The sequence below is a fragment of the Prionailurus viverrinus genome, chromosome B2, assembly GCF_022837055.1.
Source record: "Prionailurus viverrinus isolate Anna chromosome B2, UM_Priviv_1.0, whole genome shotgun sequence".
Taxonomy (NCBI): domain Eukaryota; kingdom Metazoa; phylum Chordata; class Mammalia; order Carnivora; family Felidae; genus Prionailurus; species Prionailurus viverrinus.
The window spans coordinates 117,221,754-117,235,389 of record NC_062565.1 but is presented as its reverse complement, the minus strand read 5'-3'; the positions used below and the strand labels follow the sequence as shown (position 1 = coordinate 117,235,389).

Here is a 13,636-nt window from a genome sequence, read left to right as displayed (position 1 = left end):
AATGCTAGTTTTATATTCATTTATGTCTCAATATGTGCCAGGTAGTTTATAGGATTTTCTCAGTAAATTCTACACTAACTCTACAGGTCCTGTGTGTATCACCTTTTAAAAGAATAGGAACTTGAACAAGTGATTTACTCAAGGTCACACTACCTGTGCAGTTAAGGTTTGAACCTGGTCTACCTGATGAAGAAGCCTAGGTCTTGAGCTATGAAAGGACTGTCACTCCTATTATAGAAATCATTTGCCTTATTTGCACTGGGATAGCACTGATTTCATACCTTTCTCCCCCCTTCTCTTCACCAACCACGTAAGTCCACTGCCAGTCCCTATGTCTTGTTCCAATTCTCTGCTGCTGTAGTTCCCTCCGTGATGTGCTCTCGCTCAGTTCTTTGCCTTGTTTCCTCCCCCACGCTGTTTCTGGTCACTTCTCTGATCACCTATCTAAAACAGCCGCCATCTTCATCCCAATTATTATCTATATACCACAGCAATTACAAACCAGATTCAGGGAATAGCCTGCCTGGGTCGGGATCCTAGCTCTGCCCACTCACAAGCTATGAAAAACAGGGGCGAGTGATTTATGTAGCCCCAGATAAAAGGTTTAGTCCCTTGCTTCTCAAAATGTGGGCCATTAACCAGCAGCATCAGCATCACCTGGAAAGGTATTAGAAATAGATGATCTCATCGCCTTTTCAAGAACTACCAACTCAGAAACTGTACTTTAACAAGAACTCCAGGTGATCTACATAGTAAAATTTGAGAGGAACTGACTTACAACACTGCCTGGCACACAGCAGACACAATGTAATCGTTAACTATTATAATTACTTCATTTTGGTCCTCCTCTTAGCACTCATTTGTCTGAATTATATTCTACAGGGTGGCCACAAACCATAGAATCATAGATAATGGTATTTTTTGTATAGATTGAACCATCTTGATTGCCCCTCCTGAGAGTTGCGAAAAGCACTGTTACTTAGTGCAAATCGGTGACAGAGTAGTAGAAATGAACAGCCTGTTGAACTACGTACAACTGAGGAAGCACAACATATTGACTACAGGTGCGATATCGCTGAACATATCACTTATTATGTATACTAGTCCATGCTCCAGACTTTGTGTCTATATTACATACTTGTTTATTGGCTTAGGGATTATCTCCCTTGCTATAATATAAATTCCATAAAAACAGTCTATATGTATCAAAGTTGATTGCATCTCTACTTTTAACTTCTAATTAGATCTTAATTCATTCCAGAGCTCTGTAAATTTAAAACCTTTTTGGGTGAGGTGGAAGGCTTAAGAGCCTGCAAAAGCTACCGTCCTCTCTGTCTAGCAACTAACTACTTTCTTTGCAATCCTTCCTTTTGCAGTTTCCTAATGGTCGATTTAGGGACAGACTGTTCAATACATGTTCCCTCGCGTAACTGAATTGCTCACATTCTTGATGTGACCCAGGCACACGGTCCTCTCCGCCTTCTCTCCATCGCTGCAAGTGCCCTCTGATCCCGTGCTCCAGAAATTTGCATTCAGAGCCCCTCTGATCTAGCTCCAAATGCCGTTTCCAGAGCTATCTTCTACTACACACTTCTGTAGCTCGGCAGTGAGCTTCACTGTTCTGACATTTCCTAACACCACCGTGCACTTCCAGAGCTCTGTGTTGGGGCTCATGTGACCCCATCATTTCTCTCAGTCTCAGCTAGGATGCCATCATTTTTTGTGCGTGTGAGTCTTTTGCTGATATTCCTAGCCTATATTAATCTCAGAATTATATACTGTGAAGCTGCCTGAATGTTAAGTTCTACGAGGCCAGGAATCATTCCTATTCAGTCTCGAACACCTCTGTTACCAACAGCACCTTGCTGAGGTAGGTGCCTGACAGGCATTGTAGATCACCACTGCCTATTTTCCAAGCCTTATACTACATGATTTCCTAATACCAAATGAACTCTCCAGTTTATATGAACCACTCACAACTTTCCCCAAATGTAACTTTAATCCATGACTCCAATGTTACAGTGGCTTCTGATAGTTTCCAGGATAACCCCCAAATTCCTTAACTTGATCATAATGTACTTGGTCTTTTATTACTCAAGTTCTGGACCTCGTCTGTCTTCTCTGGCTTTCCATCCCCTGTTTGTCCCCGTGAAGTCGTCGTTCTAATCCTATCAAAGAGCTGAATTTTCTCCCAAATGTTTTATATTTTCTTTTTCCTCTCCATGTCTTTGTTTGTGGTTTTCCCTATTTCTGGAATATTCTTCCTTTTCTGCTTCGACTCACTTGTGCTTATCATGCAGGACTCAGCACACATATCATGTCCTCTATGAAGTCCTCCTTAACCCAGGGGGTGATTTAGATGCCCTCTCTTTGTTTAGTTTCATGATGTTACTGCAGTGCATGAAGTGACTTACTTGTGTGTACTTCCCACTAAACACAAGTCACCTGAAATCATCAGAGATGGTGTTTTATTCTTTACTTCAATGGTTCTCAAACCTAAGGCTACATCTGAATCACTGGAGGCATTTTTAAAACACAGGTGGCTGGGTGCCACTCCCAGTTTCTGAGTTGACAGATTTGGGGCAGACCTCAAGAATTTGTATTTTTAACAAGTTTCTAGTTGATACTGATGTTGCTGTTCCAAGGATCACACCATAAGGACCAGTGTTTGATCTAATCAACATTTGTTTGGCACATTTCTTGAAATTAGTAGGGGCTTAGTAAGTGTTTTTAACAAATAATACATGCTTATCTCCTTAAAGCAAACAAATAACATTGAGTTGTGTTTTAATTATAGCACCTTCTTTGTGAGCACAGGCACAATTTGTCTAAAACACAGCTCATGGGGCACCTGGGTGGCTCAGTCGGTTAAGCCTCCGACTTGGCTCAGGTCATGATCTCACGGTTCGTGAGTTTGAGCCCCACATCAAGGCTCTGTGTTGACAGCTCGGAGTCTGGAGCCTGCTTCAGATTCTGTGTCTCCCTTTCTCTCTCTGCTCCTCCCCTGCTCACACTCTGTCTCTCTCTCTCAAAAATAAATAAGCATTTAAAAAAAATAAAATAAAACACAGCTCGTTATTCAATTGAACGGATACAATGTGTCAGTTGTTCTCAAACCAGTATACACATCAGAATAATCTGGGGAGAGTTTTAAAATATGAACCCTAAGCCAAGTCCAGACTAACCAACTCAGACTCTGGGTAGGAGCTCAGGGACCCCGTCTTTTAACAAACTGTTCAGTTGATTTCTCAGTCAGTTGGTATAGCAGGAAGCTTGGTAATTAACCTAATGAGCCCTGGCAATCTTAAGTAAGCTGTGCCTTACTCATGTTAATTTCATCAGTTTATCTATTTACTCCAGTAAGTTTTTAACAAGCCTTTAGTTAAGCATGACACATAAAATGAAAATACAAAAAGGACCACTTAGAATCGCAATACTGACTACATAAGCTCCAGGCATCTCTAGGGGTGCCCAAGAATGATGGCTCCTGGTTTTAAACATCACTAAAAGGAAGGAGTAGCTGAAAGGACCATTTACTGCACCACTATAACTCTTCTTGAAATACTTCCCAAATGCTTATTATGCTTTCCACACAGGTAATTTTAATTTCTTAAACTGTTGCCATAAAATGGAGAGGTGCACCTCCGGGTAAGTTACACCACTGGTGTGTCCCTGAGCAGGATGAATCATGTCAGCACTGGGGATAGGACGATAGCCTGACATCCTGCTTCACAAGATGGCACTTTTTCTTTAATATTTCCAGCATGTCAGTAGACTCCAAATTGGTTAAGATTAGATACCTCAGTTAGGAAAAAAGTGAGCCTTCTCCATCTTCCATCAACATGACAAGGGTGAATCCCAGAAAAAAAAAAAACCTTCAAAAAATTAATTCATCCTCTTACTTCTTACTCTAAAGGAAAATGGAAAGAAATGAGATGGGAAAAAAAATCCAGATTTGTTTTATTCAACTGCCATCCCACAAACATTTTTGAAAGCATCATATATGCCAGAGAGTGTTCAGTTATAATGAAGGTGAGATTATACACTAGAAGAGAAAGAGATCTGCCGCTGTTTTCAGATCTGTTGGGGTCAAATACTTTGAAAACAGCAAAGGAAGTTTTGTTTCTGGGGAGAAGTTGTTGTTTAAATACCTAATACAGTTTGCACCATCATACGTGCTGAATTTACTGCTGGGAAAAGTGATCAAGTTGTCATGGTAAGTATTAAGAAAGAGAAAGAAGGAACAGAAAGGAGGAAGGAAGGAAGAAAAAGGAAGGCATTGAGCGATGGAGGGAGGAAGAAAAGGAAAAATCTATTTTGGTTCTAGCCTCATAACCTCTCTAAAAAAGGCAGAAGGTGCCCATCATTTCTTGAGGAGAGAATTATCTCTTGTCGGTGAGGGAAAAGAGGGAAAAATATAACTCAGACGTGATATGTTCATGTTAGTCCCTGTTAAAATATCATTTGCATGGAACACATTGCAAAGGAAAAGGGAACCAAAATCTTTCCCAAGCACTGGACTCTCAGTGTGCCCAGATTCCATTAGAAAGTAAGTTGGCACTTTTGTGACCCTCGGTAGTTATATGTCTAAACAATGGTTTGTGGATTAGATTGCATGGGTTACAAAACCATATGAGATTGGTACTCGAAGATACCTTGGATGCAATCACATAAAATGCACTTACTGTGTAGTTTGAAGACTGAGGCTTAGAGACTTTAACTGACTTGTCCAAGGCATATTTCTAGTTAGTGACACAGTCATCATTAAGATCAAGGTCCTCTGACTCCCAGGAAAGAGTTCCTTCCACTGTATCACACTGTCCTTAAAATCTTCAATACTTTGTTATCTAATTTTATTTGAGTCTATGGCAATGGTCCTTGATTTTTTTTTTTTATATATAGGATCATTTCTGGTGTGCCTGGGTGGCTCAGTCAGTTAAGTGTCTGACTTTGGCTCAGGTCATCATCTCATGGTTCCTGAGTTCGAGTCCCATGTTGGGGTCTGTGCTGACAGCTCAGAGCCTGGAGTCTGCTTCAGATTCTGTTTCCCTCTCTGTCCCTCCCCTGCTCACCTTTGCTCTTGTGTGTGTGCACGCTCTCTCTCTCTCTCTCTCAAAAATATAGTCATTAATTTTTTTTAAAAGGATTATTTCCTGATCTGCTTCTTAGAAGTCTCCTTTCAGAGTTGTTCTTGATTTCTGTAAATGTGCATCAACTTGACTTTTCCAGCTATGTTCAATCCCTGCCCCATCCAACCTATAGATTCAAATGAGAATCCCTAAGACTCACCTCCAAAGCAGTCATGTTTTTCTGATTTGCTGCAGATAAGCGATTAGCCTCTCTGATTTTATCGGTGGCTTCTCTCAACAGGTCCCAAGCAGCATCCACTTTATCTTTGTTGTCTGCCAGTATCGCCCGGATATCCTTCTCTGCTTTTTCCGTCTTCTCTCGGGACTCTCCAAAGAACTTCTTCACCTTCTTCAGAAGGCCTTCTGCAGCCCTGCAGTCACCCCCGCCCAGTAACAGACAATAAGCCCTTGTCACTGCCTCGTGGTTTATTGGTATTAAATAGCAATGCTAGTATTAAATCAATGGAAAATAAGACGATATTTAAAGCAGACTGACTGTGTGCTAAATCAAGATGAAAATGGGTACCTGAAAAGTGGCAAGGCCATTTGTAATTAATATGAAAGCACACAACATACACGCATTTAAAATGTGTTAGTAATATAGCATTTTCAACTGGAAAGAGTCTCATGTTATTTTCATAATCTGACTGATGAAGTAAGTTTTATGGTTTGCTTCACATACAAAAAAAAAGTCTCCTGATTCACCATAGTGGTACATTTTCTCTGTTACTTTGGATATAAGGTATGAACATTGATATGTTTGGTTAAAAACTGTTAGCAGAACTGTTTTATTGACATGCTAATATGGCATCATGATGTTGACCTACGTTTCTTTTTCTTTCAACTGAGTGATCTGGGAGTTTCCTGAATTTAACTTAATGGTTTTCCTAAAGTGATAATATTGCCCTTATGAAAGGCAAACTACTTGGAAAACAGTAGTTCTCAAACTAACAGCCATTATAATCTCCTGGAGTGCCTGTCAAAACTGATTGCTGGCCCCCATCCCCAGATCTCTGGATTCAGTAGGTCTGCAGTGGGGTTTAATACTTTGTATGTCTAACAAGTTCTCAGGTGTTGCTGATATTGTTGGCTTAGTATATATTACTTAAATATTAATAACACCATCACTTTGAAGTTAGCCGACTATAAATGTAACAATGATTTTTTTTTCCTGAGTGTGTGGTCACAGAGTTCATTTACATTAGTAAAATCACTATTGCTATTTCCAACCTCAAATTTTCAGCCCTTATTTCAAGGTATTAGGCATTTATTATTTGACGACCCTTCTATTCAGCATTTCCTAAAATGATAAAATGTATAGAATGGGCTGCTAAATTCATAATTATCCAAAGATATTTTTATTAACACACGCAAAAAAAAACCCCTTTGATGGTTTAGAAATCCCTAATACAGGCAATTAATAAACCAAGTCCATTAGCCTAATTGTGGAAGGGACAGCAAACCCAAAAAAGATCATTTATTTGATTATTTAAACATAGGCAAAAACATACTTTTAATCAATTTTAGAGCAAGACAAATTATTACTAAGTGGAAAATAAAATAGCATCTTCTTCTACTTATAAGTGTGATGAAAATTTTAGAAAATTGTAAACAACCATTTGAAAAATTCAGTTTATCAAGTAAAAAAATAACAGAGTATCTACTCACACTAACTCATCTTCGGCAACTTCCTTTTGTTTATCAAGATTTTTCCTCCTCAGTTCAGTCATCATCTGATCAATCTCTTTCTGAAGCCCTTGCAAATTTCTCTCAAAGTCCTGGTCTTGAATTCCTAGAGTTTCATTTAGTCTCACAGCTTTTTCATTTACAGCTGCAGGGGGTAAAACAAATTTTGTAAATTAGTAAACAAAAATGCCACATGCAAAAATGGCACCAAGAGTCTGCTCTTCCCCACGATCTCCAAATGAAATGTAGTTTGCCATGAGTGTTCCTGCTGGTTAACAGGGAGGTAGTTAATAACAATCCATACCAATAAGGGAAAGGTGACATATTTCTCCATTTTATATTTCTTTTGGGAGGCACAGTCCTTAAAGGAGGGTGTCTCTAGTTCCCAAGGAAGAAAATGCAAACAAGAAAATGGTTCCAACCCTTTCCAGGGAAGAGGTAAGCAATGATACATGTAGCATTCCCTTTGGAAGAGGAAAGCACAGAATCTGCACGGCCGATAAGACACAATCACATTCAGTCCATTTTTAAATCCTGAGTAGGGAAAAGCTATCAGTGAGGAGATCTCTGAAAACAAACCTGCCTTTGTACTTCTGCACAGTTCTGTGCTCATTTGGTGGAAGGAATGAGGGAGGAAGCACTGGTCTTGGGACAAGGGCTACAGATTAGGGCTCAAAGCTACCTTCTAGCAATAACATCCACTGTAAGCGTCTGTGTTTATTAAGCTTTAAATAAAGTTCAAACCGTGCTGTTCAGAATCTTAGGATTCCCTAGGTGCTCCAGGTATTCTACACATGATGTCTATTCTGTCAAGTGTCTATTTTATAGGTTAGTGTTCTGGGCAAGATTTCATTTGAAAAAAAGAATTCTATGTTGAATAAAAGTTTGAAAAACCGGTGCGTTGAAACATTTATGCAGTTCTACCCGTTAGTTTTAGGCCAACTTCTCTTGAAGTGTGTTTTATGGCACATTAACTTAACAAGTTGAAAGGAGAGGTTTTCTCAAACTCTTGTGTGCCAAACCTTATTTCTATAATATTACCTGTGAACATCCCTAGAATGAGGTTCTGGATTGGCTAAGAGACATTTTCTACTATTCAATGCTCTATCTTAAGATGCATTTAGGACATAAAGAATTCTGAAAATTCATTTATTGTTTTCTTATTGAAACTGGTTGGAGCTGTATTCAGAGTTCTGACGATAGTATTCAGAGTTCCTGAAACAGGTACACATAGGCCAAATAGAGCAGCCGTGAAGGGTGTGACATTAGCCATGAAGGGTGTGACAGTGGTTCTGAAATGTGGTCCCCAAACAAGCATCATCAGCCTCACCCGGGAACTTATTAGAAATAGAGATTCTCAGGCCCTGTTCCAGATCTACAGAGTTAAAAATTCTGAGGGTAGGGACCAGCAATCCATGTTCTAACAAGCCCTCTAGGGGCTTCAGATGTATGCTAGAGTTTGAAAATCATGGTTTAGCAGAAGGAATTGAGTTTTAACCTTTTATTTATCCTTCCAAAATGCATCTTTTGAATTCTCTTTTTTTATTTATTTTGAGAGAGAGAAAGAGAGAGTGTGTGTGCATGTGAGATGGGGAGGGGCAGAGAGAAAGGTAGTGAGAGAGAAAATCCCAAGCAAGCTCTGTGCTATTAGTGTGGAGCCTGACGCTAGGCTGGATCTCATGAACCAAACTGTGAGATCATGACCTGAGCTGAAACTAAGAGTCAGACACTTAACTGATTGAGGCACCCAGGCACCCCAAATTCTCTTTTCATGATAAATGGATTTGGTTAGAAAGTTGCTGCAGTCAACTCCTTATTCTGATAGCCATGATTTAATCTGTAGAACAATTTAAGTCAGGTGTTTTAAAGAACAAATATGGTCATTCCTAGCCTTGTGATAGAAATTATTGCACATGTGCTGTTTTCCTAGAAGTTAGTGAGGGTGGCTCTTTCTTGGTCAACTACTTAACAGTCATACTTTGAAATACACCAAGGAAACTTCTCAAGATTCCACCACTACTGTTGCTAAGTTATCACCTAGGCTTTATTGTGTTTGTGAAGGAACCACAGTGACCATGGACTGATTAATTGGAAAGTTCCATCATCCAGCAGGCTTTGTGAGAAATATGCCAGAATGCCAATGATTAAATGTAAGGTTTATACTTCTTACATTTCAAGGAAGACAGGAGATTGAGCTTTCCCTACGGTGCATCTCCTCCTTTGGTCTGAGTGCATGTCTGTCTGTATGTTGATTTTAACTAATTACATTATGTAACTAAACACTGACTCATTTGCATTCAATTTTTTTTTATTTTAATGAAAGAGATAAATTCCACTTTTCAACTGGACAAAGGTTTTTGTTTTTCTTTTATTAAGTGAATATATAAGTGAGCTTTGATTCAAGATATTTTTGGAATTTGATTGAATTTAGCTTCTGGACTTAGGTGGCTGTAAAGGATTAAATATGAGATACGCCTCACTTGTGGTCTATTCTCAAAGTTAAACTTCTCCAGGGAAGAACTTGCTGGAAAAATGAGAGAGAAAAGGAAAAGACAAAGATTGCTGTACCTTTTGGAACCATGAATCATTTCTTTTAAGTGAAAGTAATATGTAAGCAACTAGAAGAAATTATTAAGGCACAGCAGCTGCTTTAGCAAAATGATACTGTATTAAGAAAGGAAGCATCATTCTAATAGAAGAGATATGATTGCTTCACTGCTTTTACATGTGGAATTTGGAAATTCTCTGAATATTTTTAAGCTAAAGATGAAGATGTTATTCAGTCTCTTTTTCAAAGGTATGCACTCTCAGTTTAGTACATTTTCAACAGAATTGAAAATAACTGTAACATTAATATATCTCTTAAATTTATTTACTTATTTCTACTTTATTTCAAAGGGAATTTTAAGTAGTTTTCAAGTATCTTTAAAACAAGACAAAATTCTCACAAAAGGAAATGGGGTAAAGATAAAAAATAATGTAAATCAGAAGACATATTAACAGTATCTTAGTAGCCAAAGTGGCAAGGGATTTTAAAGGATAACTTAAGAAGTAAACAGGATCTGCAACATACATATAGATTAATTCTTCAGGAGAAACAAAGTTGTTTTTCACACTGAGCCTAAAAAAAAAAAAATCTTCTGATGGGTAAATTTATCATGAATGACAAATACAATTGTGACCTGTGAAATAGGAAAGAAGGTGTCTAGCATTTCTTAAGTCCTAATATGTCAGAGCATATATATAACATGTGTATATGTACATATATATATCACTCATTTTTCTAATAATGGAATAATATGGAATAACATATAGTATATTTGTGATATAATCAGGAGTCCTAGCAAAGTAGATTTTAAACTATGGTGAGATAAGAATGCCTTAGATGAATGGACCCTGATTATCTATGAAGAGGCCAGGACTTATAATGGAAGATAGGGTGAGTAAGGTATTCTATCTATCTAAAAATAAAACTGAAGTAGACAAATGCCAGGCTAAAACATTTGCTTTTCCCACAGCAATTTATCGTCACTAATAAAGCCTAAAAGTACTGTTATTATCCACAATTAGTGTAATTCTAAGAGGAAAAATGAGTGTGGATATATTATATAACTTACTTAAGGCTTTTGATGAGTTTCCTTTTTTTAAAAAAATTCCTGAACTGCTAAGACTTAACAGCACATATAAACATCTCAGGATTTAGTTTACCTCTGGCATATTCAATTTTAATTTTCATAAAATTTTAACAGTTGGATTAATTTTGCCAAAGTTCTTTTATGAGGGGCTGTGGTTATTATTTTTGTTATCATTTACATTAGCACCCACTGGAAGAAGGGAGCAATGTCCACACTTCTCTCAGGTACAGAACACAGCTATCCCACCTGGCACTTCACATGAATTAGAAAAAAATGTGTCCTGTCTGGACAGACACGACCTGAGTGTCTGACTGACGCACACTGGAGAGAATGGGAGACACCTATGGGGATACATAACCCTTTTCTTTAACGGATAGATTGTGGGTGATGAGCAAAACCTGGAATAAATATCGTCTCTACTCTGCCCCCTGTTGGTGCCTTTGTCCCGTGCACTAACTGGCTGGTGGGTGCAACGCAGGGAAAATGAATTAGCAGTGCTAACGTTGGTTGGAGTCTATTGAAAACATGTACTAGCATTTACTCTTAGGTATGAATATTTGATTGAAATGATTTCAAAGTAAGTTTCCAAGACAGGCTGCTAAGTATTGAGTGGTTGAGATTGAGGTATAAGGAAAAGGAAAGTTACTGGGGTATTGACCATTGCCTTCATGGATCCAAGCAGAAGGAATTTTGTGTGTGTGTGTGTGTTGGGGGAGGGGGTAGGGAGTGCTGGCTGGAGAACACTTTAAGTAGCATTAATGGTAAATAAAATCAGGGAAAGCACAATAACTCCATCTAGCAGAGGATAAACCATAATGAGTTAATTAAGAATTTTCCAGTAGAATGTTCCAGATCCTGACATGTTTTGCCTCAGATTATTTGCCTCAGACTAAAACTCTGTTGCTTCCTGCAGTGGGAAATCTTTGGGAGTTTCAGTCTCTTCTTAGCCAGTGATTCCTAAGAACTACCTGTCAGCATCTGCCTTAAAGTTTATCCCGTGTCCTGATTTATTTGGCTATATTACAAAGCAAAATATCTAAAATACACTGTAGAGCAATAAAAATGTTTTTTTTAAAGAAAAAAAACCATGTTTCCTCCTTTCTAAATATGCATGCATGTTTATTTTATATTAATATATACTGAAGATCTAGTTTTTTTGTTAAATCTCTTTTTCTCATCTGGGCTTTAGCCCCCAAATGGCTTCCACTTTGATCTTCAGTCAGATTGGTAGATGCCAAGAACCAGCTCCTAGAGAATTATGGACTAAATGCAGTGTAGCTTCTGGTAAGGTAGCAAATCCAAACACCAAGCACCAGATGTTCATTAAAAACAGCACCAAGTAGTTTAAAAGCCATTTTGAGAAATTAAAGTGCTGCTTTAATGTACTGAGTAGAATGTTAAAATTAGCTTTTTAAAAAAGTTAACAATCTCTTGGTTTTGAATACAAACAATAGCAAGGCATAAGTTATCTATTCGTTCTTTAATCAGAATAGCCATTCCTCAAAAATTAAAGCATTCCTAAGGGACCACATTTAATTTTCCATGACTGCACTCATGATTACTAATTCGCTGTTGTCCCTAATTTAACACTGTAGATTGCAGACTCTCGGCAGACAACGCCCTTGAATATATCAACCAAAACACTTTTTAAACCTGACCCTCAGACTGATAAATGTTATCTGTTACTGGAGAAATTCTAGTCCTGTGTAATCCCTTTTTCTATTTTTCTGTTGGGAGACATAATGATTAAATTAAATGATTCTAATACCTTCTGCATCCTGGGCAAGCTCCTTAATGAATTCTCCTAAGGAGTCTGCTCTCCTGTTGGTCCTCTCAGCATCCTGTCCAGTTTGCTCGCCATCTGCTGTCACTTTGGTCGCCTAATGATCCAAATTCAGGAAAAGCATAATTAATTGAGATGATGAAGCTCCAGCTAGATAAGCGCCCACTGGCTACATTTTCTTTCAAATATTACTCCGAGCCAAAGGCAATCGATAAATTATTGATCAGATATACTGGAAATGACACCCTGTGCTCAAGTACACAATTAAACTTTATTACTTCTTCCATTAAATGGAAATCAGAGAGCCGTATTTGGTCTTTTTAAAACCCTTGCTGTATGCAATGACATAAAGGAAGTGATAAAACACAATTATTTTTGAAGTATCTTTAAGGTACAGTTGCCAAAAGTCTTTAATGGATTCTTCAACCTCCACATGTTGCAGTTTTGTCCATATTTTATTTACTGAAAAAGCGTGGAGTCCAGCAATGATCTCTTGTGGAGACACAGGCAGTCTGTCTCAATAAGCTTGATCCTATAGATGCAGTTTAGATCAATACGTTAATTAAAGAAACAAAGAGGGAGAAATGCTTAGCTACCAAGTAGTAAATGCATGTTTTGTAACACTCTAAAGATGCCAGTAAAACGTTAAAGAAGAATAAATATTAACTTCACCCATGTCATCCCCAGAAAAGATGACTGTTAATCGCAAAACCATACATCATCATCAACAAAGTAAAACAACTTCACAAACAGCCTCACTTCCCAAAGGTTATCCTGGTACATTTTCACCTTCATTCACAATGAAGATGCCACTTGACACAAAGGAATCCATTTAATGTGTTCATAGTTGAGATACACTATATTTAGTCAAATAAAAATGGCATGTGTAATATTCAACGTTTCTTAAAAGATACTATAGTCTTCAGAGCACCTTGAAATAGGTTACATTTCATAATTCTATGCATATGCATATGCATATGCTAATATGCCTTTTTTTTTTACTAAAAAGATAGGGATAATCTAACTACAGATAATGAATTAACGAATCACAAACTGTCTTAAAATAACTTGACTAAGGTCCAAATTGGCAGAGTATTAATAGTCTATAATCCTGTACCATAGTACTTGCATTCTAGACATGCCCAGAGATTCTACATTTTTTTATACATAAGTGGATTTTAAATATAAATTAAAATAAAACCAAATGCTTGGCCAATACAGAACATGGTAAGAGATGTTATAGAAATTATATTGCATTTTGTGATTTCCCAGGGGCAGTGAGAGTTTTAATTCATGACCAGTCTTCAAGGTTTTGCATAAAAGAATATAAAGTCTAGTTATCATCTAATTCCTCAACCTATGTTACCATCACAAGCAGAAGGATGAAAAGATGCATTGGAAGT

General features: G+C 37.7%; 1 protein-coding gene across 3 annotated transcripts in view; it reads right to left on the bottom strand.

The window, feature by feature from the left end:
- The window catches only part of LAMA2 (laminin subunit alpha 2), a 614,868-nt gene that overhangs the window by 121,906 nt on the left and 479,326 nt on the right, over positions 1–13,636 (bottom strand). For all 3 annotated transcript variants that reach the window (XM_047859508.1, XM_047859510.1, XM_047859509.1), the window contains exons 35-37: positions 12,219–12,330; positions 6,798–6,960; positions 5,290–5,500 (exon numbers count right to left, since the gene is read on the bottom strand). In XM_047859508.1, the coding sequence (XP_047715464.1) occupies positions 5,290–5,500; positions 6,798–6,960; positions 12,219–12,330 (486 nt within the window). The remainder of the gene's footprint in view (positions 1–5,289; positions 5,501–6,797; positions 6,961–12,218; positions 12,331–13,636) is intronic.